Below are 26803 nucleotides of genomic sequence, written 5' to 3' on the forward strand. Positions count from 1 at the left end.
AAAAGCTATCGTATTTATTATTGAGCGTATGAAATGTGCGAAAGTATATTTCAAATTCATTTTTTGTCTGTAATCGTATAAACCTTAGTATACTACAGTTGAATGGTATTAGTATTTAACAAAAGCGGAGAGCACACCAATCACCCATTGATGAGTAAAAGGACTAATTAGCACAGTTAATCACCTTTAGTGATATTGCCAAGGACGTCCTTTGAATTATTTACAATTACAGTTTGTCAGAGTCAGGCATGAAGGTACAATGACGTTTGCGAGTGCTGCATAGCAATGAGGATGGTCAGCTTTTGAAAAAGGGTCTCATTGGCTTGTAGAAACTGAAACAAGATTCGAAAAGCACTTTTGTCATTTTGACTTTATTACATTTATGCCTTTTAGTTATGTAACTACATATAAGATATTATTTCGCTTATACTTTTATTTCATGCAGTATATCTTAAATGCATAAAAGAGACGAGGATCCGAGTCGGTAGACTTTATATTAACAGATTTGTGCAGATTGATGATCTTCAACGCAATGATCTATCATTGCGAAAATGACATCGCAATACAATTATGAAATATATAAAGGTTAAAGCGCTGGATGATATAAAAAAGGAGAATCACATGATGTTTTTTGTAAAAGGCAGCTAAAGACTGTGACCTATAGTTGACTTTCCTCATAGGCATCAAATGTTCGTATAGAAAAATAATCGTATTAGGAAATTCATTATGATCTATGTCAAAATTTATTTAATTTCCATAGTCGCGAGAAATACACAGCCGCAAATCCCAATAGAGGAACAGGTGATATGTAGGCACCACCACTTAGACACACTTATCTATATAAAATAAAATAAATTGCAAATATGGTGATCTCCACGTGTATATATCTATGGGATTCTTTTATATTATGCAGATTTTATTACATTTAATACTAAATAAGAACTGACTATAACAAATTTAGTTTTCGGTTATCCTTATGAGGATATACGTATTATGCCTGTTTAATATCGATTTTTTAAAAATAATTCAAGATGTTATTCTATTATGCTCTGACGAAGAAGACTAAAAGGAAGTACAGAGAGTTTTAGAGATATAAAGAAGTTGCAATGCATTCAAAAAGCAGTACTTTTGCTACAGAGACGAAGTTTAAATCTGATACGCATACCTGATTAAATTAGCTAAATTCATATAACAAGTTTTAAAAAAAAGAAATTTCTACTTTCAGGAATATTAACCATATTTGTATGATGCATGTGGCACGTCACTAACACGTTATGGATTTGATAGATTTCAGTATTATAGTGTGCATCACATAAAAAAATGCATAACTTGAATAAAGAGTACAACAAAACGGAACTGAAACTGGTTAAACTGTTTTCACAAAATGTTCAAACTCTCACGAATATTAAAGATATCATTACGTAAAATATTTTGTCGTCCACATTTTAGGACTGTACTGTGCGTCTGTAATTATTTCTTTCGAAAACGCACATGCGCAATTTCTTTGTCTACAATTTAACATTTGGAATGTCATTATCATTAAGTACATTCGAGATTTTTATCAATCGTCAATCATTTTTGGAGATAAATAAAAAAATAATTAATTGTTATCGAAGTATAAGCATAAGTATGTATGATGATGAATGCATATACATATTCTTGCGCTTAATATTTTTGCAACTAATGAATACCAGTTCAGGTTTATGTTTATATTAAATTCACATTTAGTATTTCAGTACGGAGTGACTTTTGAATCTTTCTAAATTCAGGCGATTGTCGTAACTGATTAACCAGGAAACAGCTCCATGTTTCCTGCTTTATTTAATTTTGTAAACAATAAATATTTGAATATGTATAGAAAACCTAATAAATATCGTACTATGGCATAAGATATTATTCTTAAAATCATCTAATCAAAATGACCGAAGGACACTTAAAGCAAGGCACAACTCGACTGAAAAATGATTTTTAGTCCAGCATTTCGCTCATTACATTAATTGTAATTATCTTACACAACTAATTGCTTCTTTTGATCTGAATCACACGATCGATGATCAGTAAAAACGGTATTAGTACAATTATGGTATAATCATCGACTTCATATATTCGACGATCTTTCCATAAGGAGACATATCTCAAGAATATAAATGTATTACATCTAGACAAGGTGTAATTATAAAATATGCTACCTTATCCTAATTAACAACTTAGAAAAAAAAAGGAAGATAATTCATGTGTTCGTAAGGTAACATAAAATTCCACATAAAATTCTAGTCTCTTCGTAAATGAATTTTCTACCTGTAACAATTGTTTGCACAAAAATATATATCCTAAGCAATTTTTGTTTGGAGCTTGTTTCCAACTATATTGGAGCGATTCATGTTTACATATTAATACATGTAAATCATTAAAGAAACTTTGGAAGTACTAAGTGCATGAAATTTCTTACACATACATGATGTACGTGGTAACATCAATTATGCCTAGCATTGCCTGTCATAGTTTTTATCATGTCCATATTTCAATATGTTTTATTTAAAGAATGAGCGTATGGTGAATTCCAGTCGCGATGAAAAATATCTTCTAGCTGTTGTCTAATGCTGTTTTGATTTTTCTGACTATTATCTTCGAATAACATACCGATACCTGTAAAATCAAAATAATACATTCCATATTACTTTGAATACAGTATTATCAGCTACTAATTTTTTATTTGATGCACTAAATGATATGTAGATGATGCCGCTATTCTACTAATTAGAAACTATCAATAAAAACCACGTTACATACGCACCAGCTGTATCAATGAAGTAATCACCAGACCAATTGCTCGTACCAATATATGCAGCAATGTCAGTAACCATATATTTATTATGATTAACTCTAGTAAATGGTATCTTATCAAAATCCGAAGTTGTTGGAACAATAAATCTCTTCTGAAAAAACAAAAAAAAAACAAAAATAGAACATAGAAACTAATAAGAATATTTTAAATAATAGACTTTTAGGTTACTAACAACTTCAATCTGGACACCTTTGTAGCTATGTGTTAGATCCTGTAAGGATTTAAGGAAAAAGTCTTCAGATGTTCGTGAATGTTTCCACCATGATATTAATAGCCTGACATTTATTTTATGCTCGATGGCAGCTGACCTTAAAGCATTATCGATGATGGGCCAATATCTGTAATGTGCAACAAAACATATTTAATATTTTGTTAGACATGTAATTGATTTATTAATAAAGAATTACATAATGTGTATAAATATTAATAAATTATTTAACATAGAAATTATCTAAAAACGAAGTACATACTTTACTTTAGGCGTGTAGATGGTTAATGGGAAGTAGTCCATGACGGAAATGTAAATAAACTTTTCTGCTTTCTCGACGCAATGCAATATTGCATCAAGATCGTTGGTTCTGCCAATTGGAGAAAAGGGAGGCGGCGAACTCTAAAACCCATTCGGAATGGCAGGTTGATAGACATTCTACTATCTTACGCACTCCAGGCAGCATCATTACGACAAACATGTCCTTAATACCAAGAGAAACGAAAACTATACATACCGCAATAAAGCTCCTGTATTTATTGCCATTCAGAGTAAAGTTCATAGGATTATCCATATTTATTTTCGTTCTGAGAGATTCGGGCCATGAAGATGGCACTTTGCCATCTTTACCAAGCATCCAATAAACCTGTGGAAACGTAGGAACTTTTTAAAATCATGTAGTCATTGAACGACTTCTCAAAAAACGATCTACATTAAAAGACGTATAAAATATAATTTTTCCAAGAGATAGTTTTCTCATGGATGAAAACGATCCTGAAAAAATCGAAGGATTGTAAATTTGATTCTATGTTATACTCACGTCAAATATTTTTCCCAAATCCTCTGCCAGACAGGAACAATTTAAGACGAACACACCGAGCTCTTTCACTTGTGTCAAGGATCTCCAATCCATATTTGCTGAACCAACGTAAGCATGCGTTCTATCTATGAGCCATAACTTCGTGTGCAATACACCGCCCCCCAGTAATCCAGCAAAATTTAAGCTTCGCACCTTGTGTAATAAAAAACGACATTTTTCATTTCACATCAAATTTTCATGGTCCATTCTCGAACAGTGACCGCTCCAATAAAAGCTTAATATAATTATAAAATATCTTCGCAATAATTGATCAACATTTTAGCGGTCTCATAATAAAGTTATGTAATAAATCATGGCCAATTTAAATTTGCGAAATCCCTAAGACATTAATTATGATATAACGAAGCGCAGGTGCGTCAAAATTTTACTTGACGCTTTGTAAGTCTTTGAGAGCCAACTGTTTTCAAATTTACAAACGATTAATTGTCTTCACAACTTAAACCCGAGACCAAGCTGTCCAGAAGAAGGGAAATCAATACAGGCTTATTGAACCACAAGATTAATGACAACCAGATTTTACATCACAGTTAAAAGCATTTGAATCGAAATGCATTGTACAAGGCTTAATTACAATGAGTACATGGTTCTTTTACCGTTTCCTCCATGTTTGCATACATGTAATGTAATTATTCTACGTAGATTTTCAATTTATTACATGAAATTCACATTTCATCCCTTGAATAAATATACATAAAATATTTTAATATTATTACCTGTGCATTTGCTTTTTTGGCCAAATATTCCGTGTCCACATTGGGACTAAGTTGGGACGGGGCATTTTGTGCAATTTTTAATCGTACACCCCTGTTTCTTCCTGCTTCGAGAAGCGCTTGGAAAACGTCCTCACCCTGCAAATGCAAAATTGTCGATATTCGGCGCGATTCACGGAAATTAAGAGGGGATAAATTATTATCCCTGGCATTGTTACTCACTTCTTTAGCACTGTCGTCCGGATAGACATCCTCCCTACTCATTGTCCAATACAAGGACGCGATTTCTATAGTTTCTTGTGCAGATCCAATCAGTTCCATCCAAGAATAATATGTGCTGTCGTGCATTACCGATCCATTGCTGTAATTCAAACCGATGGGTATCGACTCTACGAGTGATACTCTACAGCTATCCATGCAGGTCAGCGAAGAGTCATTGTTTGAATTCGTTGAATTCAATAAATGCTTGTCTGCTGCATGATCTAGTAGAGGCAGTAGAACCACCAGCACGATCAGGATTAAGATTACTGTGATTGGAATGCAACTGGGTCTGCACCATCCTTGCGCACCCCACCTGCAATTGTTAATAAATTAAGAAATTCATTAACACAATTCAATATAATATGCGTTAAGTGCATCAAGTGGCATTCGAAGTAAAAGGCTTCTGCTAATGGTTATGATTTACGAGTGCTTTTATATAATTTAAACTCGTGATTACGACAAATACAGAAATGGGCAATAAATTGTGTACATAAATATTTCGATTATTCCACCATAAATATGAGTAAATTTAATGTATCGAGCTATAAATAAACATTTCAACATTTTTCAAAATTATTAATCATGACGTTCCCACTGAAATCCTACAATTCTATATTCCAATGCCGTTGCAGCGTGTATTTTACGGTTCACAAAGTCATAAGGGCATTCACTGACTTTTAGAATTTCACTTGTTTGAACAGCGACAATGCACTTCCCTGCGAGTTTTGTTACATGAGCTAATTTTATTAGGGTACTCATTAATAATTCATATACTATGTCACGTATACATTCGATAACTCTATTATAATAGGCCAGTGATCGCAAATGGAAAGGATCCTTGATATTTCCTCTTTTCTTCTTTCTTTCGTTGCTCTCTTTATTAAACGGGGCGCTTCGAATTGCCCTGCACATACGATGCTCATTTCTCTGGAATAATGTTTCGTTCCGCGAAGTCTATCGATCACTGTTTATCCAGCAAGTATACATATTCAAGACACGCCAGTACTTGAAAATAAACTTAAAAATCGTCCAGCGAGGGACCTCGCCTGTTCCAAGGCTGCTGAAGCAAATCATCCCAGGACGACAGACAGTGCTGTTAATTCAACTTATAAGAGCTTTTCTCACTCGATACGCAAAGATAAAGCAAAGTGAAGAATATATGTCTGCCATGATAATGTCAACAAATGGAGATCTTGTTAAGTAAGAAAACATCAATATATTACAGGTATCGAATGTATCAATCGTTCGAAATAAATATTTAGCAGTACGTTAGATCAAAATCAGTTGTACTTACTTCGAATTCGTAAGGGGGTCATCTACATCGCCCCTCAGCATGAACCCAGATTGATCCCACAATTCGAGATCATCATCACCGGACGGCGAATTTACATCCAACCTTGCATTCTCGGAAACAGTCTGGAAAATTGTATTATTTGAGTATTATTACATGAATAGAGTGAGCGATAAGAAATTCCAAATGGTTTTCGTTGTCGAACTTACACAGCTGTAATTATTATTGAGAATATATGTTCGTTAGAAAAATATACATGTAAAATTGACAAAATAGGACACGATTTAATTTGCACATTCACAAATATAGCGTGAACCCTCAGGTTTATTGGCAATGAACCACTCCATAAAGTTCCTTAATCAAGGGTCGGCAGTTATAGGGATCTTCGATGCTGTTTTTCTGATCCGTTTCTTTGGGATAATGGCCACCATTGGTATAACCTCAACCAACGAAAGAGCGGTTTCAGTACTTTAGTTCGATTATTGCAGGGGTGAATCCAATATAAAATTTATTTATCATTTTGGTTCTTTACTGACCCTATCCCCTGATATCATAAAAGTTACGTAACATTTTGGGGCTACCGTAACTTCCCATTGTCGTTTCGTGAAGTTACTTTATCTCGTGGACGAATCACTGCGACGAAACATAGACATGTGTGAAAAACGGTTAAGACAAATAAAAAGTAGATAATTTTTAAATGATAAAGAAACTTGAAAAGTATTAAACGTGAAACATGCAAAAGCAGTCCGTGCCGAAGTTTTCTTTGTAAGTAATTTCATCCCTCTACTTGATAATGCAAACTTGTAATTTGCATTTGTCTTATCGCCCGAGTACTACATTGCACAACCCCTTCCGTTCATATAAATTTCAATCAGATTCGATAATAATCTGAATTTGCATTTTGTCAAGTCCACAAGACCTTTTTATTTAAAACGTTCTAAAGAGATATAGAAAGTGACCACAAGCACGAAAAAAAAACTCAATAAAACTTCATAGGTAGTTTTTTTTTGCAAGCTTTCATCACTTTTACCACTTTCGTCACTTTTCACGAAGTACAATTAAATTTTATCACACATACGAATATCATATAAAATTAATTGAAAGAGTAATTTAATCCACTGAAATTCATTACTATACAATCTTCCTTAAGACGTTATTCTCACTGCAAACTTAATGTAGCCGTAAATTAATAACGTAGAACAACCTTTCAACGAAAATACTACAAGAATCATAAATGTGTTTAAGCATAATGAAAACTATATACGCAATCTTATCTCGATAGTATATTCTAATCGTATTTTCTTATTACAACATATAGAATAGACTTCTACTTTAATTAAAGTGCTAGTTGTACTCGCGATATTCCCCCGTCCCCCAATATTTTCTTGATGTACAAATTAATCTGCGAAAAAGTGCGGTCGATGAATTCCCTAATGTCACTGCATTATAACCTATAGTTCACACAACTCTGACCTTGGTAGTTTTAATATCGGCCAGCCAGATAAACTACACTTACCCGCAATTGTTCCTCTTTTTTTCCCACATTTTGAAGGCCGACTCTAGTCATACTTCGTGGATACGATCAATAAAATAGTAATATCAAAACACACTGTCGCGGAGTATATGAAATGAGTGTCGTAAACAAGTACGTGACAACGAAATTCCGAGGTTAGGTTACCTACAGTAGGAACATAGCGCAGCTTGTGGAACACTCGAATGACAGACGTGGCAACATCGTACTTGGCGCCATGTTTGAATCCCCGTTTTCGAGGTTGATGCATATTTGATCGTCTTTTCTACTTCATTGCAGGGGAGTTCCGAGCATGTTATTGATCGGTTATAATATATTATATTCAGTTGTCACGAAGCTGAACCCTTTGACTCGACCATTTACGAGAGAAACAATGCAGTTGATATGAAAAATGATTAAAAATCTATAATATGTCGAACAATTCGAAATAAATTAAACGACGGTCCTATGTGAAAGAAATCACTTATGCAAACCTCAATTTGAACATGATAATTTAGAAAAAAACGAGATAATACTGCAGCAAAATTGAAAAAAGCCCGTGGTTTTCACAATATGAAAATAAGACAGCTTTAGATCCGTTTCGAAATTCATTAGTAGTAGGTACTTTCAGTGTTTCGTGTCCTTATTTATATTCGCACACATCTAAGGCTACGTTCCGAAATTCACTGCTAGTACTACGAGTATCGTCGTGTTTCTATTTACCTGCGTACAATTAAGTGAGACGTAACCATGCTCGCAGTACTAGCAGTGAATTTCGGAATGTACCCTGAAAGAGATGCAATCATATTGATACTAGAACCTAAAATTACGGGACGTAGACTTTAAAGATCTGTTATTACTAAACTCAAATACAAAAACACGTTTGACTAGCGCAGTCACAGTTAATTATCGTTCGGTATAAAGAGAAATGTATGCACATATAATACAGCATCAATTTCCAAGTTACTTCTCTACAATCTAACAGTGGGAGGTGTGTTTGCCGTCGTCAATAAAAGAAAGAGACTTGTCCACCAATGTTATGCTCAGCAGTGCCACATCGAAAACGTCAACAATCTAGAAATTGTCTTAAATGCGATCCGCGCGCGCACGCGCACGAGTGTATGTGTGTGTTCCCTCAATGCTTTGCTATTAGAGTAATGCGTTTTTAATATGAATTAGCCGGGAAACATACTGGGACAATTACCTTGATTAAACTCGTCCTTAGTTCATCCCCGTACCCTTCCACTCTGAATGTAATGCAATTCATTATTTATTTCGTGTGAACGGTCTGTCTTCATTTTCAAACCCACGCCTCACTTTGTTTTTCCCTCTAGAGTCGGAATGTTGATTTTGGAGCGATGTGGGCGGTAGACTCGGCCGGAGATGAGGGATACGACGGTATAGATCGCGGAGGGGCAACTGCGGAGTAGACGAACGGACTCCAAAGGGGCGACTGATAATTAAACGCACGGAAAGGCCTTGCTAATTTATAAGTGCTAAACAATTATTTGCATGCTCTGCGAAGTATTTGTTATTCACGATTAGAGTAGTGGTCCGTGAGACTGTTGGTGAGATATAGAAGTGTTCCTTAAAGTGAGGAATATTAGCGCCGTGGTACAAAACTGATTTTTTCCATGCTATAATAATAATGCTTCCTGACCTACTTTGGAGTTTTATACACACACCGACGCGTCCTTATAACGAGGACGTGGTCTTGTCAACTAGCATACGTAGGTACTGTCACACTGCGATTTATTGGGAATTATCAGAGGAAAACTGACAGACTGCAGAACATATAACAGGTGGAATGAAACAAAGCAAAATGTAATGAGATGATGTTGCTTCGTGCGAAAAATAATTGAGTGCCAGGTTGGCACCCCTCGTGCCGTAGGGTGTTACCGGACACAGACAAAAGACAATCAGAGTTCTTTTTCTCGTACGTTTTTTGGCCCTTGGTCATATATTTTTTACACTGAATTTCCTGTCTCCCTCGCTCTTTGTCCTTTTTCATTCCGCCACCCATCACTTCCTCAAACCCTCACAAGTCGCCATTTTTACGTCATCTCCCCTCTTTCTTCGTGTAGCATCATTTCCTGTTTCATGAGCGATACACGTAGATACTTTATCGGTTAAAAGAGCTGATAAAATTACTGGTCACACCCCTGACCTCACGATCGATTTCAACTATTTCGATCGATAAGGACAAGCAACTCGATCAATATAGTAGGCTTCATATCGCGTAGCAAGATCTAATTTATGGTGCTACGTTATGACGCTGTAACTGTTGATGCTAATATTTCTGTTCTTGACGCAGCGATGCGCATTTATATGCTATAGTTCGTTAAACGTAGTGTTATTACAATTACAATATGAAATTACCTGCACCATAAAGCAGCAGAATTCTGAATTTAATTTTTAGGATGGGTACAAGTGTATCCATAGTGCGTGTTAAACAGAAACGATAGTTTCTGTCACTTTTACAGATTTGATATACAATGTTTCTATGCAATTAATTAATTGTTCATCCTAAAGTATACGCTATGATTTTTGTACTCGAACACGTTTGTAGCAACTTTTTGAAGTTTATATATGTATAATATGATAGTGGATCAGATACAATTTCAAAATTAATACATTATTTGGAAATCGACGCTACTCGACAAAATGTTCTACTTGGAGATGTTTTTATTTGATCACAAATGATATGCGATATTAAATATGTTATAATCCAAATTAGAAATTCCAAAATGGTACTACAGTGGTATTCTGGTATCACATTTGAGCGATTATTCATGAAGCTGTTAGGAAAGCACTTAGAGTTCTTTACTCTTTTTACTCCAGAAAAAATTAAATTTATAAAGTTATCGTTTGTTAAAAGTTTAGAACAAGTTTATGACAGCCCCATAGACAAGTTGCGACAGGGTAAACCTTATCAGTACGAATGTGATGCTCCATCGCGCTGATACCCCTGCTGTGCCTCTTGCGCTTTTTGAAACAAATGGTTGTCGTTAACTTAATACGCAAAGAGACTAACGGAAAAGCGCCAATGAAAAGTCGATGGTCCATAAGTCAGAAAGCGAAAACAGATTAAATGATTAAGAACGACGATATATTCATTGATCCCTCGTAGAAATTCTCCTCGGGCGAATAAAAATGATTTGAATTTCTCCAACGATACGGAGATTAAAATTATTATACGTTATTATTAGCATTACGTCGATACCGTTTTCTGCATCACGAAAAACGCTGAAGTATACTTTCAATCAATTACATTACAGAAAAGAAATGTTGCCGTTACGTTATTAGTTTAAAGCTACATTTCTCCATATACGCAAACGCTCTACAAATAAAAATGCCTTTATTGATTTTTTTTGTAATCGATGGCACTAATGGTTTCTCATAAAACAACCGGACACGATGAAAAACGTTTAATCGACAAGCACACATCACTTACGTGTTTGCGTAGGTCGAGTCACGTCGGTCTCCCGTCGCAGCAAAAAGCACAATAGCGTATGAGTTGCGCCAAGAGAAAATTTCTAATTCACCAAATATATTATCCAGTACTCCGACGAATTGGAATAACCGACACTGCACACGAATTTATTGTCCTCGAGGTGTATCGGGATATCACGGTATTCTACTGCGGAAGCCGCGAATGGTGGATATTTCTAAGAACAGGAAACTAGGCCGCGCAGCTGTCAGAATATTGTAATTACAAGTATAATTTCGAATTGCATGGTATTATGGTACACTCCGTTTCGCAAAACTTGGAGCGTACTTACCTGCAGCTAGTGCCAGTTGGCGCGTGCAGCTAGTTCGCGTGTCTAACCGCGAGGGCTGTCTCGGGAAAACTAACCTAGCATAAACTAGCGTAGGCCACAGCGACCGCTTTGTTATATGTACAATAATAATTGTACGTCGAGATTACGCAACTAATGTACTCTATTTCGAATATATGATCCTGTACGATCGAATTCCGTCATTCTTTCTGAATCATTAGCATTCGACAAATTCTAGCGTCATTCACCGATCTCATCCACATTTATGTGTACGGTTAATTTCAAGGACTCCCACTAATGTTAAGTCAGTGGCTCCCCCTGTGATTTTAAGACTAAAATAACGAATGGATATAACCATCGACATGTAGCATGGCAACGCGATCCCTACTTCAAACTCCTTCAAAAAATGTCCGCTCGAATAAACAAAGAGGAACTGAGGTGGAAGCCAGTAGCTCTCTTTTTCTAATGCTCCCGTTGGCTACGTTTTCTATACTCTCGTACTACGGCTGCTGATTAGAAAGAGACAGGGCTTGGCCGCCACCAGTCGCCATCTTTTTCTATCAGCCGACCCGTTGTACTTTTTAAGAAATCTTGTCGTCAAAGTAGAAATCTAACGTATCAGTCTGTCTGACGGTTTTAAGGGTGGCGTTCGTGTAATTCGATGTATGAATAAAGCTTGTGTATGTTACATTTTTACAAAGGCATACGATCAGAGGCGTATGAATAATTAAAAGTGTGGTGAATACCAATGAACGTTTCTAGGGGGTTTCGTGTGATCTAAAGATACTAAAGATACTACAAAAGCGGGAGAGTGCACAAACTTAGCAAAAGGTTTCGTGAAAGTTTCAGACGTAAATATTAGCGAAAATTCGTCTACGTGGCATACACTCCACTAGGATAACAGGGGGACGCAAGTGGTAAATAAGATAGAGGAGTGAGGGATTCTCGTTTCGACGATTTAACGGGTGTTTCTCGTGATAAAGCTAAGATCGGAAAAAAGCATGTACGAGGAATGGACAAGCAAGGAATTACGGGTTCCCAACTAATACAACGATTTCCGGTCTATGGCGTTTTGTCACGAGACCTTACCCCAATACCCAGGACGATCGCCATGGGAATTGGCTTCGAGGCATCATTGCCATTCTTGGTAAGACATTAATTTAACATTCGTTCTAATGAAGCTAGTGTAATGATGGTGGATGTCAGTAATCTTACGTGTTCTCAGTGTGTCCCAAAGGTACGATTTTCGTACTTATTGTCCTCTGTCATGCATTCTTTTCAAACGAGCTGTAACCCCACGGACGTAGGTTATCAGTATTACAAAAGATTTACCAAATTTTTAACAAGTTCTTCGCACGCGTCAAATTATTTGTCTCCTTCGTGTAACGTTTAATGATGATCGATTAATCCCACCACGCAATACTGAATATTAAAATGACATTGAATGGACATATGTTGGTCAAACAGATGTCCATTGGATACCATTTAAATATTTTCTATTGCACGGGACTTACAATCAGTACATGATCTAGAATGAAATGTGTTTGAATTGCAATTTACACCATTATCATTTGTCTAAGTATTTGCAATAATCGATTAAAATGATTCAAACCGAAATTTATACTCCTTTTGTAACGCATTCTTTTACATAGTCTTATTAGCAGTAACAAGGGAAATTCATAAAATCATCTATCTGGCTCTTGAATTGGTGTAGTATAATTATAATAAATAACAAGTAATAGCAAAGTTACGCAGGATGAGGTTCCTGCAATAATCCAAGATTCCGTGATGGGCGCGTCAGTGAAAATGTTGAAGAAAATGAAAATGCACGTGCGCATAATCACTCTTAATAAGCACTTGGGCAAGGGATGTTCGTGTTGGAGTACAGTTAGGACCGTGAATTTTTTATTACCACCCCCTTACCCTCCGGCGACTCCCGTATCGCCATTGGCCCTCATTCCTTCCATCAACCCTGCTTCCCTTCCTTCATATAATTCCAAACAAATTTAATTTCGGCCAGTCTCTTTTTATCGTTCCATGGCGAAAACACTGGCGTCAACGTCCTCCGCATAAAGCGCGGACCAGTAGACGTAGAAAAGCCCTGCCTGCTGCACCCTCCCTCCTTTTGGGGTGTTTTCCGCCCCCCTAAGCTCCTTGCAAGATGTAATCTCTTTCCACGTATTGCGGCGTGAATAACATCCCTGCATTTTTCGTTTATGTCTCTCGCGCACGCAATGACCCGCGAAAGTGATATAAAAGCAGAAGGCGTACAGCTACGGGAATAATCAATCAGCAGGGGGCGATCGTATCCTCCGATGAAAACGTCTTCGCCAAAGCTGTTTCGCCTGGTGAAACACGTGGCGGATGTTTGACGAAAAAAGCGACACGCCATTACTGTCACACTGTACGCAAAAGAATTTGTAACAGACTTAGAAAAATCGAAGACATGCAACGAGATAAAGACGAAATAACTGTACTTATTCGACAAAGTCGTATTACGAATTAACTATATTACGCAAATTTTCTAGACTGTTCTCGCTCATGCTAAATACTAACGAGTATGACTATCCGATTGCAATCTTGGACACGTAATTCCATCGGGCTCTGCAATTAGTACCACACGACTACTTATTCTAAATTCAGTTCTGAATTTTTCATAATCCTTATCCATACTCGCGGATGGACTGTCCTCTCGTTTAATAATGACTATAAGTTTATTTCAGAGAGTCCGCTTGAATTTTCCTACAAGAATAAAAACGCATTGTTCATTCCGATGTCGTTCACTTTTTTTTTAGATTTCAGTAGTGTTTCTCAGTTACGAATTTTATTTATTTATAAATGAACGAACGCATTGGTGGTTAAATACTGACTGTTTTGCAGATCTGCGCGCAATATCAGTATTATGCTTCGGGCGAATTCGTGCTTATGTCATAGCGAATGGACGATCTATACACGTGGTTAATTCTTAATTAAGTGCACTACACGTAAACAGTGACTGTGCACTCAGGCGCAGTTAGACCGGTATACTCGCTACGTAGCATTCGAATGGTGTAACAATAATAACAATTGAACGAGCATGAGATTGAGTGCTTTTGTTTTGACTAGTTCCACTGTTTTCACTGTAATGAGTATAATTACTGGCGTAATTATTTACTGGACTGTTACCGCAAGTTATGGCTTCTCTTTGAACAATTGATTATGTGGGCACTACCGTGTGATTTGTTTATTACGCGATGCTAAAATGCACCATTTTCTTTCTCTGAAAACCATACGTGTTCGTAATAGCTTGGTGCACATTAACGAGGATATGATTTGAAATGTAATGTAAAACTACATGGATTTAAAAGCAAGTAAACCTTATTGTTGTATATTCTATTTAATTCAAAGCTCGCATAAACATTTATGCGATAAGTGTATGTAATTTTTTTGAAGTCAATCAAATTCAGAGATATTTTCACATTATTACGATATACAGTGAAGACTATATCTCGATCTGTAATTTTCATTATTTCAAGATTTATTATCGATGCAAAAATCATTTTTAATTACAGTTACTGAAAACTGAAGTTGCGTGCATGAATACTTTTTGTAGAGATATCATCACGTAACACAAATAAATTTTTTAATGGAACCGAAACCTTTTACACGACGTGTACTCGTTATTCGGAACGAGAACACGAAAAATAATGTTTCGAATAAATATTGTTCACCAATGAAACTGGTCTGGCTTAAATATGGTATTGTTGAAATTTTACGTCTAAACAAAACATATAACCACTAGAAATTGTACACGTACATGTGTACGAAAACAATGGGTAAACGCCATAAAGTATTCAGTATAGGTAAAAAAGAAACCTGCGTATCTCAACAGGTTGAGATTTGTCTGATATCACAAAACTCCATCATACAGAATGGCGCGTATGAATATCTTATGCCTAGAAATACGTATAAAAAATATAGTCGAAGTGAAGTAATGACAACAAAATAATATTGATAGGGGAGGCGCGTCTTACCGATGGAAAAAATAATATTAGCTGTGAGGAAGATGATTACAGAAAATATTTTTGTCAATACGTAAAAAAAAAAGGAAGCATTCCAGAATTATACAAATAATAGTCTTGAGACTACCGCGGCCATTGCTCGTATGGCTATAATTGGCTTCCCGATCGGAACCGGGTCTGGAAGTCTCAACTTGCCGACGTTTAGCAAACATTGCAGCTTGCTTTATCAGAGCTTGGCTGGCACTCCATCATCAATAATTCCTACGTATTCTCGTACGAACATCAATTTACTCATCGATTGCCGAATGACAGATTGTTCTTTGCTCTGTCGAAAGCAGCATAAAATTTTAATCATTGCACTACGTTCCCAGGTAGTAGGGCACTTTTAGTGACACACTATATGTATATCGTATACTTTGCCGTACTTGCTAGTACTCCGTTTATCATAGACAGACTTTATATAGATACTCTATTGAGTGTTAAATTTATCGAAATGGCCTTGTAACACGCAATGCCAAAGACGGCCCTCTCGCATGCTTCGTCTCACCGCATCGTCATAAAGAGACTCGATTCCACGGAGGCACATGAATTTTTTTCTATCCGCAGAATGAAAGAGACTCTTACGAAAAGTCGTTCTTTAGAAACGACCTATCATGCGCACTCTGATAAGAATTCAGATTGCAATCGTAGGAATATTAAAATATAGGACTAAAATTTCCAAGTAATTTGCATGAGGCGAAGCCATAGCCATTTTGTAGAATAATGAATACGAGGTAAGTCTGTTAATACAGGTAGCCACGTGTACCAGCTGACGTAGGCTCAGCTGCGATGGTAGTGGTGGTATCAGTACCAGTTACTCTCATCCTGAGCAATCCAATCAAAGAAGGTGCTTGCTGAGAGTCTAGTTCCGGAATTGGGGACAGAAGAGGAGGCAAATGAGACGTGAAGAAAGTCTAATTCCTTGGAGAGAACTCTGAAGGGACACTACAGTGTCCCTAGAAGGTTCGAATGGTCGGCAATTCGAGACAGTGCTCTGTCGGTAATGTCCCCTGCGGACATCAGCGCCGGCAGGATTCTACGACGGCGGTTGGAAGACCCATCAAATCCCTTTCAAAAACGGATCGGACATAGGAGAACGGGTTTCTTGATTACCCGAAAACACTTTCGAACCAAGTCCAACTGTTCTGTGGTCAACGAATTTGAAAAAATAGCTGTGAGTAATCGAGAATTTATTGTTACTGTCGCAGACGCGAGAGACGCATTAGGAAATGCACACGATTAAAGTTACTTTAATAGAAATACGTAAATCGTTGTAGTTAATGCCACGGTCGATAAACGTTATTGTAACCGAAGACGATGTCATTCTCGTAGCCAAAACCGTGAAATATTGATCTATGTAAATGACTGTAAGTCATAAAACAATAGTTCGTCATAGTACAGGATGCTCCAACGCGATGAATTTGCATGAGCAAGAATAGTTCGTAATTTTAGAGTTGATTCCATTGGACGTATGTGGGTTGCTCCATTTTTGTAAATGTACCCTTTGAACTTTAAGGGTTTTCTAGTATAGTATAAGCATGATCGTTATTCTAATTTTTGTATTTATATAATTCTGAGACATTGCGTTTTATACATATATGCTTTAGGTGGGTTGACGGTTATGTCTCTGAGTATATTTAATTTCGCAGACCCTCCTTACACAATCAACAAAGCTGATCCCTCGCATCTTGTGTACATAATAGAAATTAAAGAACGAGGCTTTTTTAGATGACACTGTGCTGATACTGAGTATCGATTTACCTGGAAGGACTCTGAAAATATTTTTAGATTCTGTTTGCGTTGAAAATATCGATCAGCCTTGTAAAAATACTTTAACGGTGTGTACAAATATTTATCTTCAAAATTTGAAATATTGCCATTTATCAAAAACGTTCGTTTCTCTCAATTTTTATCTCTGTATTATATAGGACCTTTTGTACTCTTTGTCGATGTAAGCATATTTCATGTATCTACCCTATATCTCAGATTTCAGTTGTAACTATAGAGACTGTAGTCAGCCCGCGACATCGTCCCTACTTTTAGGGGACTTATTTACGTTTCGGGTTCGTAAGGAGATAGCCCCTCACAGTGGAACTGATGTCCTAGTGCAACTATAGACATGAACGAATTGTCGACTGATGGAAGCAATACAACATTGAAAACGATTTTACCGAGAGTTTGTGTCTGATCTTTGGCGTTCTGCTTTTGTGATGTGGCAAAAGAACGACGACGTCCTGGTCCTTTCCTTGACCTCCTGGGTCTCTCGAGAATGGTCTACTGGATGAAGATGCACTAGCTGCTGATGAGGATGAAGCCAGAGTTGTTGATCGCTCAGCATTTGAGTATTTCGAATAGGCAACATTCGTAACATGATTGCTGCCTCCGTATGATACGTTATGAGTATTGTTTACCTGCATTTTCAAAAACCACATATCATTAGTATGTACAGAAGAAAATATTGGTAAGTGATGTGCTGTCAATGTCTACATATTTTCAAAAATACTTCAAAATCCAAATCCTCATACATAGATTTTTATACATAGAATAGATATGCAATTTCTTGTTTTCTTTTTTTTTTTTTTTTTTTTTTTTTTTTTTTTTTTTTTTTTTTTTTTTTTTTTTTTTTTTTTTTTAATCAATTTATTTACCTGTACAAGAATGTGACAAGCTTGCGATGCGATTTGAAAGAGACCATCTTGTAAATTGCGTCCTCGATGATCATCACTTTCAGTGTTACTCTTTCCCCATCCGAAAAAAGACATTTTTCAATATTGAAATGCAGGTCTTAGTTCTCTATCTCGATGACGCATGTCGAATTCATAGGTTTTTTCCTTTAGATCCTGCAATCGACGTGTTGATTAATTAAAATTTTGAATTCAACTTTTCGAATTGCGTGACATTCATTAAATTTAAGTCAACGTCTATAGGAAATATCATTTGTCAGATTTCTAAAGGAATTAATCTTTGGTCGATTCATCATTTTTCTGTCAACCTTTTATTTGCAACATTACTATTCGCATTATGAACCTGTACACTTTTTTACGGGAACACAGTTTTTGCAATATAAATATATCTAATATACGTACGAAGCCAACAAAGCAAAATAGAGTAGAACCCCGATTAACTAGAGTCGGGATATTCCAGGAGCGATTTAATCGTGCGCCTTCCAGTGCCTCCCGTGCGTGACGAACACCGGGTGACCGGGCAAGGTGCGAGACATGTCTGAACTCAAAATACACTTAGTGCCTCAATATCTATGTAAGCAACAAGAAAGCTTTATATACTGTTATATAACAGAAGTAAAAGTTCCTGTGCATTACATTAGAATTGTCGGAACAATAAATTACGTTTAATTCGAATCAATTGGGGTTTCAGTTATCTCCGAAACCTTCGATCCCAAGCCACCCAGGTTAATCGGCGTTCTACTGTAATTCACAAATCAAGCAAGCCGTGCTATCTGAATTTCTAAAATTTCAAAAATTTTATTATCAATGATAGACACGTATATGAATAATATTTGTTTATGTGAGTACTTTGTTTCATTTTACCATATAAATTTTCGTAATATGGCTTCAACGACCTTAATATTATATAAATTTTTTTTAGAAACCATAAAGCAAATTACGTATTTGATTAATTTCTTGGAAAAATTCCTATTGGGATAATTTATATATGAATGGTTTTTGATTTTCGATGCGAGCAAAGATTTCGATCTAAGAACTATCGGTGAATATAGACATTTAATTACGCTGCTGGACTTGATGAATCATTTGATCTTTATCGCAGATTCCAATGATGAAATTATTCGAAGAAATGGTGGTGAGTAATATCATGAAGAATTTCTCATGCGTCTCGCACGGAACTGTTGAATATACATATAGCCAATGGCTAAATATAGGTAAGCACATACAATTTGATTACGAGCAAGATTTATGATTTTGTTTTGGGACATTAAACTGCGGGTTCACCATACGTAGCAGCTGACGATGGGCAGGTGCCACGTTTTCATTTATAAGCATTTATAATCAACACTGCTTTTCCACATCCGGAAACAAAAGTCAATGTTAATCTATTCAATTATTTGAAAAGCAATAGAAAAAATAATAATCTTAAGTCTTGAAGAAATTCTCTATTATACAATTTTCGTTTATATATCTGTCTTCAAAAGATGGACCCTTTTATTACAAGGATACGTTCAAACAATATATTACTTTCTTACATAAATTTCTATGTAATCAATCTAAAGCAATATTGTTTTTAACGAATTTACATACTCTTTAAAATTTATCTTGCATAATGTTTTTTTTTTCATTTATGTAATCAATTTTGCAAGAGTACTATTTTCTGTCTTGATTGTGCACGTATTTACAACAGATCAATCTTGTATCTTTACTTTTATATTGAAATTTGCAATTGATCGTTTTACGAATGTACATATCCTAGTTGTTCAATCGATAAACAAATTTACCTATTTAGTACGTGATTGATAGATTTTTCTGATCGCTAGGACAAAAAAGGTCTCACGGTGATCGATAGCGTCAGTTAATGAATTATATAGTTCAAGGGTAGTTTCACAGAATAATTGTTAATGTAGGGATTGTAATCTAATCTAATCTACAGGACTGACGTGAATAGGCAGGACGAGAAAATTACTACTTACGCGTTACCACGCAGTCTGATAGTTCTATGGAATGTACATACGTGGTTGTTTACATGGAGAGAATTTGCCGTTAATTTTTCGTATGAAATTCACGATAAAATTTACCGTAAAAACCAGCAACCGTGAGACATCGTTACCATTTCGTTACTTATTGCTTATAACATACAATATTTTGATTGGCTACAAGTAAATTTGACAGTGCACATGGTAAATATTGTTACTTACAATTTTTAATGTGTTCTACGGTAAAATGGACTTGACTGAATGTAAAATTTTCTGTTGTTTTACCATTGCAAAACGTATAGCGTTATACTGTAGAACCATTTCAGGCTGTTCAATCAACCTACATTTATTAAACTGAATCATAGTTTTATCATACTTTATTACTTTGAATCATAACTAAAACAAATAAATATAAATTAAACAATAATTTATTAAGCCAACTTCAAAAGAAAACAAAATTGACAAACGATTTATTACCAGATTTTGCGGTTAAAATTTTAGAAGTCTTTAGAAAAACGTATAAAAAGTCACAATTTTTTTCGTGCTTAACTGCAAAGGTATGAAAAATAGTGCACTGCGTGGTTAAATTGAATGCAGCACATGAGATAATTCGGCTGTTTTAAATGACTTTTTTAATTCAATAAGGTCTTAGTCTTACACTAGACATTTTTAAGTTTCGACATTTTTCTCACACATTTCAGTAAAAACTGACGTGTCATGCTTATTTTTTAGTATATTTTCGTGAATTGTTCTTAAATACATATAGGTATAGATAATATGTTATGAAATATCATAATGTCTCGTGATTACCATGATTTTTACGGAAATTTTGTATGAAAAATTCCCTTTGTATAGCTACCGGCATAAGGGTCCCTAATTATGTGCCCAATATTATAGACATAGTAATATACGCATATGTTACAATAAATTACAAGCATTTTTTATTGTTTCTGGAACTGAATTTTCAAGAATAATAAATTTGTTGTTTTTTGTAATGTCGATTCTCATTTACGTTTATTTCTTATAATTTTTTTTTTATTAAATCAGCTGTTACAGAAAGCAAGAACAGTATAATCACCATTGAACTGATAATGATAAGAATTTTCATTAATGCTTGCTAGAAAATATTTGTAATTATAAATGCTGTATAAAATTTTTGTTAAGGATCTCTGTGTATCTTTAAATTAAACTAAACCTCAAACGATTTCTCCATAAATGCTGTTAATCTAATTTTACATACGTATACGTATATTACTCCAGGACAGTTTTATATCCTGACTGTATTTATTTTTCAAAAAGAATATCGCAAGTCATCCATGTGTAACGTCAAAATGATAAAGTATATACGAACTGTCGATAAAGTAGGTAATGAAGAACCGAGTGAATCTACTTTACCGATTTTTAGTTGGCCCGTTTACAGTTAATGTAGGTTTAATGATAAATGATGATAAAACACCAAGGTAAACACTGAATTGAATATAGATTGAATATGGATAATAAAGATGATTGAAAAATTGAAATTTCAAAATCTGAACTATGCGCCAAAGGAATTGAAATGAACTCGTAATTTGGATTTGACCTTAGAACTTTTACGTTGATTGAGGGTTGCTGTATCTTCTGATTGATCTCTGACTTCTGATGCACGAAAAAGATTTATCAACTTGAAATGTAGGTTCCTCCTTTGGATTACTTCTCTCTCCTACATATCTATTGTCACTTACTCAGAGAACAAAGTATTGAAATGTTCAATAGTTAGGGATTTAATGATTAACAGAAATAATATATCATGGAGGAGAAATTATGATAATTATTCTACGCAGAACGATAAGAATTAATGGACTAATTAATATTAAGAATTAATCGTTCGGACGTGACACATGTTTTATACTTTATAGGAGGCATATATTAATTTGTGATATTTAAACTGTATCAATTGCAACTTATACGAGAATCAGCTGTACCGAAGTTCTTACATTTATTTTGAATGCAGCAAGGAATAACATTACGTACTCCGAAGTCAAGTACACTTGAGCCAATCGATCGAGTCAAATCCACTCGACGGATACAAGTTTTATTTTACCACGACAATAGAAGAGGATAGTTCGGTCAAATAGGCGGATCAACGAGACGTCAAGTATTGAAGTGGGTCATAAGTATTCGCAGTACCAATATTCCTCACTGGATGATAACAGTATCAACGTAATAGAAAGGGATAGAGAAGAGAGAACAAAATACAGAATTCATAGAATGAGTTCTGTCATGTGTTAATGTACACAGTCCGAGTTATTGATGGTCCGTGGAAGGGATGTTTACAGCACTGGCAAATACTAATGGACGTTCTTCACTGTCATTAAATTGTTTTGCATTGTACAATTGAAATGACTAAAAAATGTAAATGCTCATTATAATAAGAAAACGATGCAGTGCAAGTACGTGGATCCAGGTGCCACCAAAAATTTTCTTCTCCAAGTCTATCGATAAACCTATAGTCCGTGGAAGGCATGTTCACACTGCCGGCAAATACTCATGGACGTTGTTTATCGTCATTAAATCGTTTTGCATTGTACAATTGAAAAGATTAAAAAATGTGAAAGCTCACCATAGTAACAGAGCGATGCAGCGGAAATACGTGGATCTACGTATCGCCAAAAATGTTCCTTCTAAGTCTAACGGCAGACTTAGAGAGTGAAATTTTTAAAAGTAGAAGGAATAACATTGGCGACTGGAAACTGCGACATGGATATGAAACTGAGAATAATGGTGGGAGTATGTATGTTGCTGATTAACAATAGAGTGATAATGAATTCCATAAGAGGAAAAAGAAAATGGGAAAATTGTCAAGCTGGTCAAGCAGTGACATGTGATGAGATACATAAGCAATTATGTTGTACTCAAGGTGTGAAATTTTATTTTTTTTACGTTCTTATCTTTTATGTTAGAATATAAATTATCGCAATGAATGTAATTATTTTATCAACTTTGAGAACACTAACAACGTATTTTTACGTGGAGGTTGAATAATACTGCTCCAGATGTAGTTACGCATATAATGGAATTATGTATTCCTTGTCTGATTAATTTTAAAAACATAATTAAATATGGCTGATCGATTGAAGATTGTTGAAATATAAAACTTGAATGATTATAAGATACGATGAAATTGGGTTTTTTCTAATATATTTTGTTTCGCCTATAGCACAGATTTTGTTATATTCCTATTCTTTGGGATGCTGTAAACAAGTTTGCTTATAATGGTATTAATAATTTTTTGACTAATATAGAATAATAAGGGTCAAATATGAAATGCCATACGCTGTGTTCTATGTTAACTTCAGATTAAATCATATTTGTCTATTGTTACTGGATTATTGCCAAAAAAATTGAATTTAATATAGCTGTAAAATAATTTATTTATTTTATAACACGCATCGTCATTTCACATTAATTAAGTCGACTCGATTTATATTCATGTTATATTCGTTGAGACTCATTGCAAAATATTTTAAGAATAAAATTAGATATGAAAATAATCCATAAATATTACTACTAAGATAGTTAAGTATAGATACTAAAAGTTATCAGTATAATTTTGTCAAAATAATACGAAAATTAATTTAAAGTCATATTCTCCTGTTTTATCAATTTTGAATAGTCTGCAATAATAAAATTTGTGCACGGCTTAAAAGCATACAATATATACAGAATTACAATAAACTTTATATTCAAAAGACATTCGACCGTATGGCACAATGGCCTATAATGCTCCCCAATAAACGGTTGCTACATTTAAAAAAATACGTCAACAGAATATTACGCAAAATATGGAATATAAAAAAAAACCAATTCAATTTAAAATAACTTCGATACAGACAAACGTACAAGTAAAGTACCTTGTATAACGACTATGAAAGCCGTATTATATGCAAGTATTATACATAAACTACAAGCAAATAGCAAATATAAGGAATCAGGAAATTTAAACCGTAATATAGTCACAATTTAATTTTTCCTCATGCGCCCATACGTTCTATACGTATTCCGAAAATGAGTACAATAATACACTTCGATTATCGATCTGATATACCGAAGCAACCTGTTTTTGATGCCATTGGATACAATACAAGGCATGCTCCACAGTACGTGCGCAAACGAAACCTGTTCCGCTATGCCGCTATGTGTACAGAAATCTGACCATACTCAAAGCTGTTTACATGACAGCAACAAACTAACGAAATATTATTTAATAATTACACAAATTGACATATCCCACACGGTTATTTAAGTTTCATCAGAGACTAAAGCAGCTACTACAAGACACAAAATTTTATAACTAATATTTACCATTTTCGTAGCAAATGACAATCGATGTCAATGTTCTTCATGTGTCGTCATCTCTTATAAATAAAGCACTGAGAACATTTTTCACAAAACAAAGAACACTGAGTGCGTAGCGCATTGCACTTGTAACGTTAACTTTACAGGTGGAACAAAAAGGCTGTCCGCCTCGAACAGTTGATCATGGAGTATCGATTCGATTATTGTAGTTCACTATGACTCATCGACCGGCGATGTCGTGTATTATTGAAAAAGCACGATTCAGTGAGTAAGCCAAGAATTGTGCTTTGACGTAAAAGCTCTTCTAGGTGGGAATAACACGAAATTTAAAGCTCTCCGGTATCCGTCGTAGGAGCGACTTGTAAGTTGAACCTGGCTAGGCTCTAGGTACGACGAACGAACGTTTGTAGGTTGGAGGTTCTAGTTGGAGGTTTCGGGTGGGAAGGGACGGTCAGGGGGTCTGCCTGCCCCATGGCAAGCCTGCGCTTAGACGTCTTGTGTGACCTCGATACACCTTACTGGTGAATACAGGGACGAGTCACGATTCCGCCATTACTACTTATTGTATTTTTTTTGTACTAGGAAACTAAATTCTCGTGCCTTCTAATCACCTAGGAGCCATATTGGAACCCGAGTTGCTCTTTCGTCTTAATCTAAATATTTCTTTCGCAAAATCATCCGCACGACTGTTAATGAATTTTGAATGGACTATTTCCTGTGTCTATCATCCAGCGTAAAATTTGTGCAATTTCGTAGAGAACAATATGCATTTTTATTAGTGTAATGAAATTTTTATTTTTCTTCTCATTGGATTATTATTTTTGTAATCTGTACCTGCTTGACAGGCATTTCTATGTCGTGAAAGTAAAGGAAGAGAAATATGGGGATGGTAATGCTCTGATAGTTTTTCATGGGTTTATTCCAACATCCTGATAAATTGCACGGGATGTTGTTGCACGTAGAGTAACTAAATTTTTTTATAACTTTCCACCGTATGAGATTACAAAACGTTACACTCTGTAAATATTGTACGGATAAAAGCTGAATATCAACATTTTGCAAATACCTTTGTACTATGACCCATTTCTGCACAGGTTATGATCAAATCCGGCGTTCGGTGTACAAGTGCATTATTTCAATTTTGAAACGTTAATCGAAGCATTTACACCATAAATCTGTCAGTTAGAAATTCGAGAGCATTGATATCTATTCCACTCTGGACTTAAACTACTGGCGCGTGAAATACTTTTTTTTAATTATTCACGTGCAACGGTAATTGCACATATTGCATGTTAAAAAAATGATTTTTCATGCAATTTTAAGGTTAGAAATGTTTAATTCGACCTAACTTAAATTCAATGTTTTAGCCACATAAATACATAAATACATATTATAACGACGCTTTCTCTGCGTGACTGATAAATAATAGATATCCTGAAAAATTCAAAAAGTAAAAGAAATATACCCACTTTTCACCATCAGTTACAGAGAAGCTGTACCGTTTAACTGTCTCCAAAGTTTATCCCTCACCAGCTCTTATGCGGTGGGGCCGTGAATTGGGATACGAAAAACGAAAACTGAAATAATTAACTGGGGAGGTTCACCAGAAACTTCAGAGATTATTCCATAATAGCCATAGCCGATAGTCATAGCCGATTTATTTTATAAAAAAAGATAACATTAATAATCAATAATATGGAATTCAATTAACAAAAGAGAAGACAGATCGAAATGGTACGGAACGCAATTTGACAATACCCGAAACTATATTCTAAAATAATGTTCCCCCTGGAACAAAGCTCCAAGCGATACGATAGTCACTGACGCACCCGTGTGCTAGGGAGAGGATTCCGCGTTCATCTCTGCTCCCTCGATATACAGCTCAGTGCCGCTACTGCAAACTCCGTATGCCCTGTGATCGTAAAGACACTGGCCGAATATCCGCGTAGTTGGCTTTCTAGGGTGTGTGCTTGGGTCTTGCTGACGGTCGGCCGCCAAATCCGTAGCTGGCTGTTTCGGGTCCCGTGATACTACAATTTTTTCTGAATCCTCTCGAATCAGCTTAATGAAACCAAAGTACAGAAGAAATGCTCCCTACAGGAAAACCAATACGAATCCTCAAAATAAATTCAATTCAACACCACAAGAAGGCTCCGTAACCCATCGGGACCCACGATGTCGCCAAATTCACCTAATTCGTGACGTGGCATCTTGATCCACGTCACAATATATATTTCTTGTTAACCTTATCTATTAATATAATACAATTAATATAATTTTT

The 26803-nt window shown here is 35.4% G+C and overlaps 1 protein-coding gene across 6 annotated transcripts; it reads right to left on the reverse strand.

The window, feature by feature from the left end:
• Positions 1-354: 354 nt before the first annotated feature.
• LOC107263793 (phospholipase D3) lies at positions 355-24921 on the reverse strand. 6 transcript variants are annotated; one of them, XM_025080917.1, is made up of 12 exons: positions 24529-24921; positions 18173-18262; positions 17696-17935; positions 6199-6320; positions 4866-5217; positions 4647-4781; positions 3874-4065; positions 3571-3699; positions 3316-3455; positions 3018-3183; positions 2795-2936; positions 2522-2646 (listed from the first exon to the last, which is right to left on the reverse strand). In XM_025080917.1, exons 1-12 carry the CDS (start codon positions 24529-24531, stop codon positions 2522-2524), a joined length of 1836 nt encoding a protein of 611 aa, XP_024936685.1. In that variant the 5' UTR covers positions 24532-24921. The 6 variants fall into 6 exon arrangements, with proteins under 6 accessions (XP_024936686.1, XP_024936684.1, XP_015586857.1 ...); XM_015731369.2 differs by having other exon boundaries at positions 18173-18364; XM_025080918.1 differs by lacking the exon at positions 18173-18262 and having other exon boundaries at positions 355-2646; positions 24529-24919.
• Between the last annotated feature and the right edge of the window lie 1882 nt (positions 24922-26803).

The sequence above is a fragment of the Cephus cinctus genome, unplaced genomic scaffold (genome assembly GCF_000341935.2).
Source record: "Cephus cinctus unplaced genomic scaffold, Ccin1 Ccin1_scaffold0160, whole genome shotgun sequence".
Lineage (NCBI taxonomy): Eukaryota > Metazoa > Arthropoda > Insecta > Hymenoptera > Cephidae > Cephus > Cephus cinctus.

Coding starts and splice junctions, on each gene's coding strand:
- LOC107263793 (XM_025080916.1), bottom strand. CDS start 18,286: ATGTCTTTTTTCGGATGGGGAAAGAGTAACACTGAAAGTGATGATCAT. Junction 5,218..6,198: donor GACCCCCTTACGAATTCGAA/GTAAGTACAACT, acceptor TAACAATTGCAG/GTGGGGTGCGCAAGGATGGT. Junction 3,700..3,873: donor ATTTGGGAAAAATATTTGAC/GTGAGTATAACA, acceptor ACGTTTCCACAG/GTTTATTGGATGCTTGGTAA.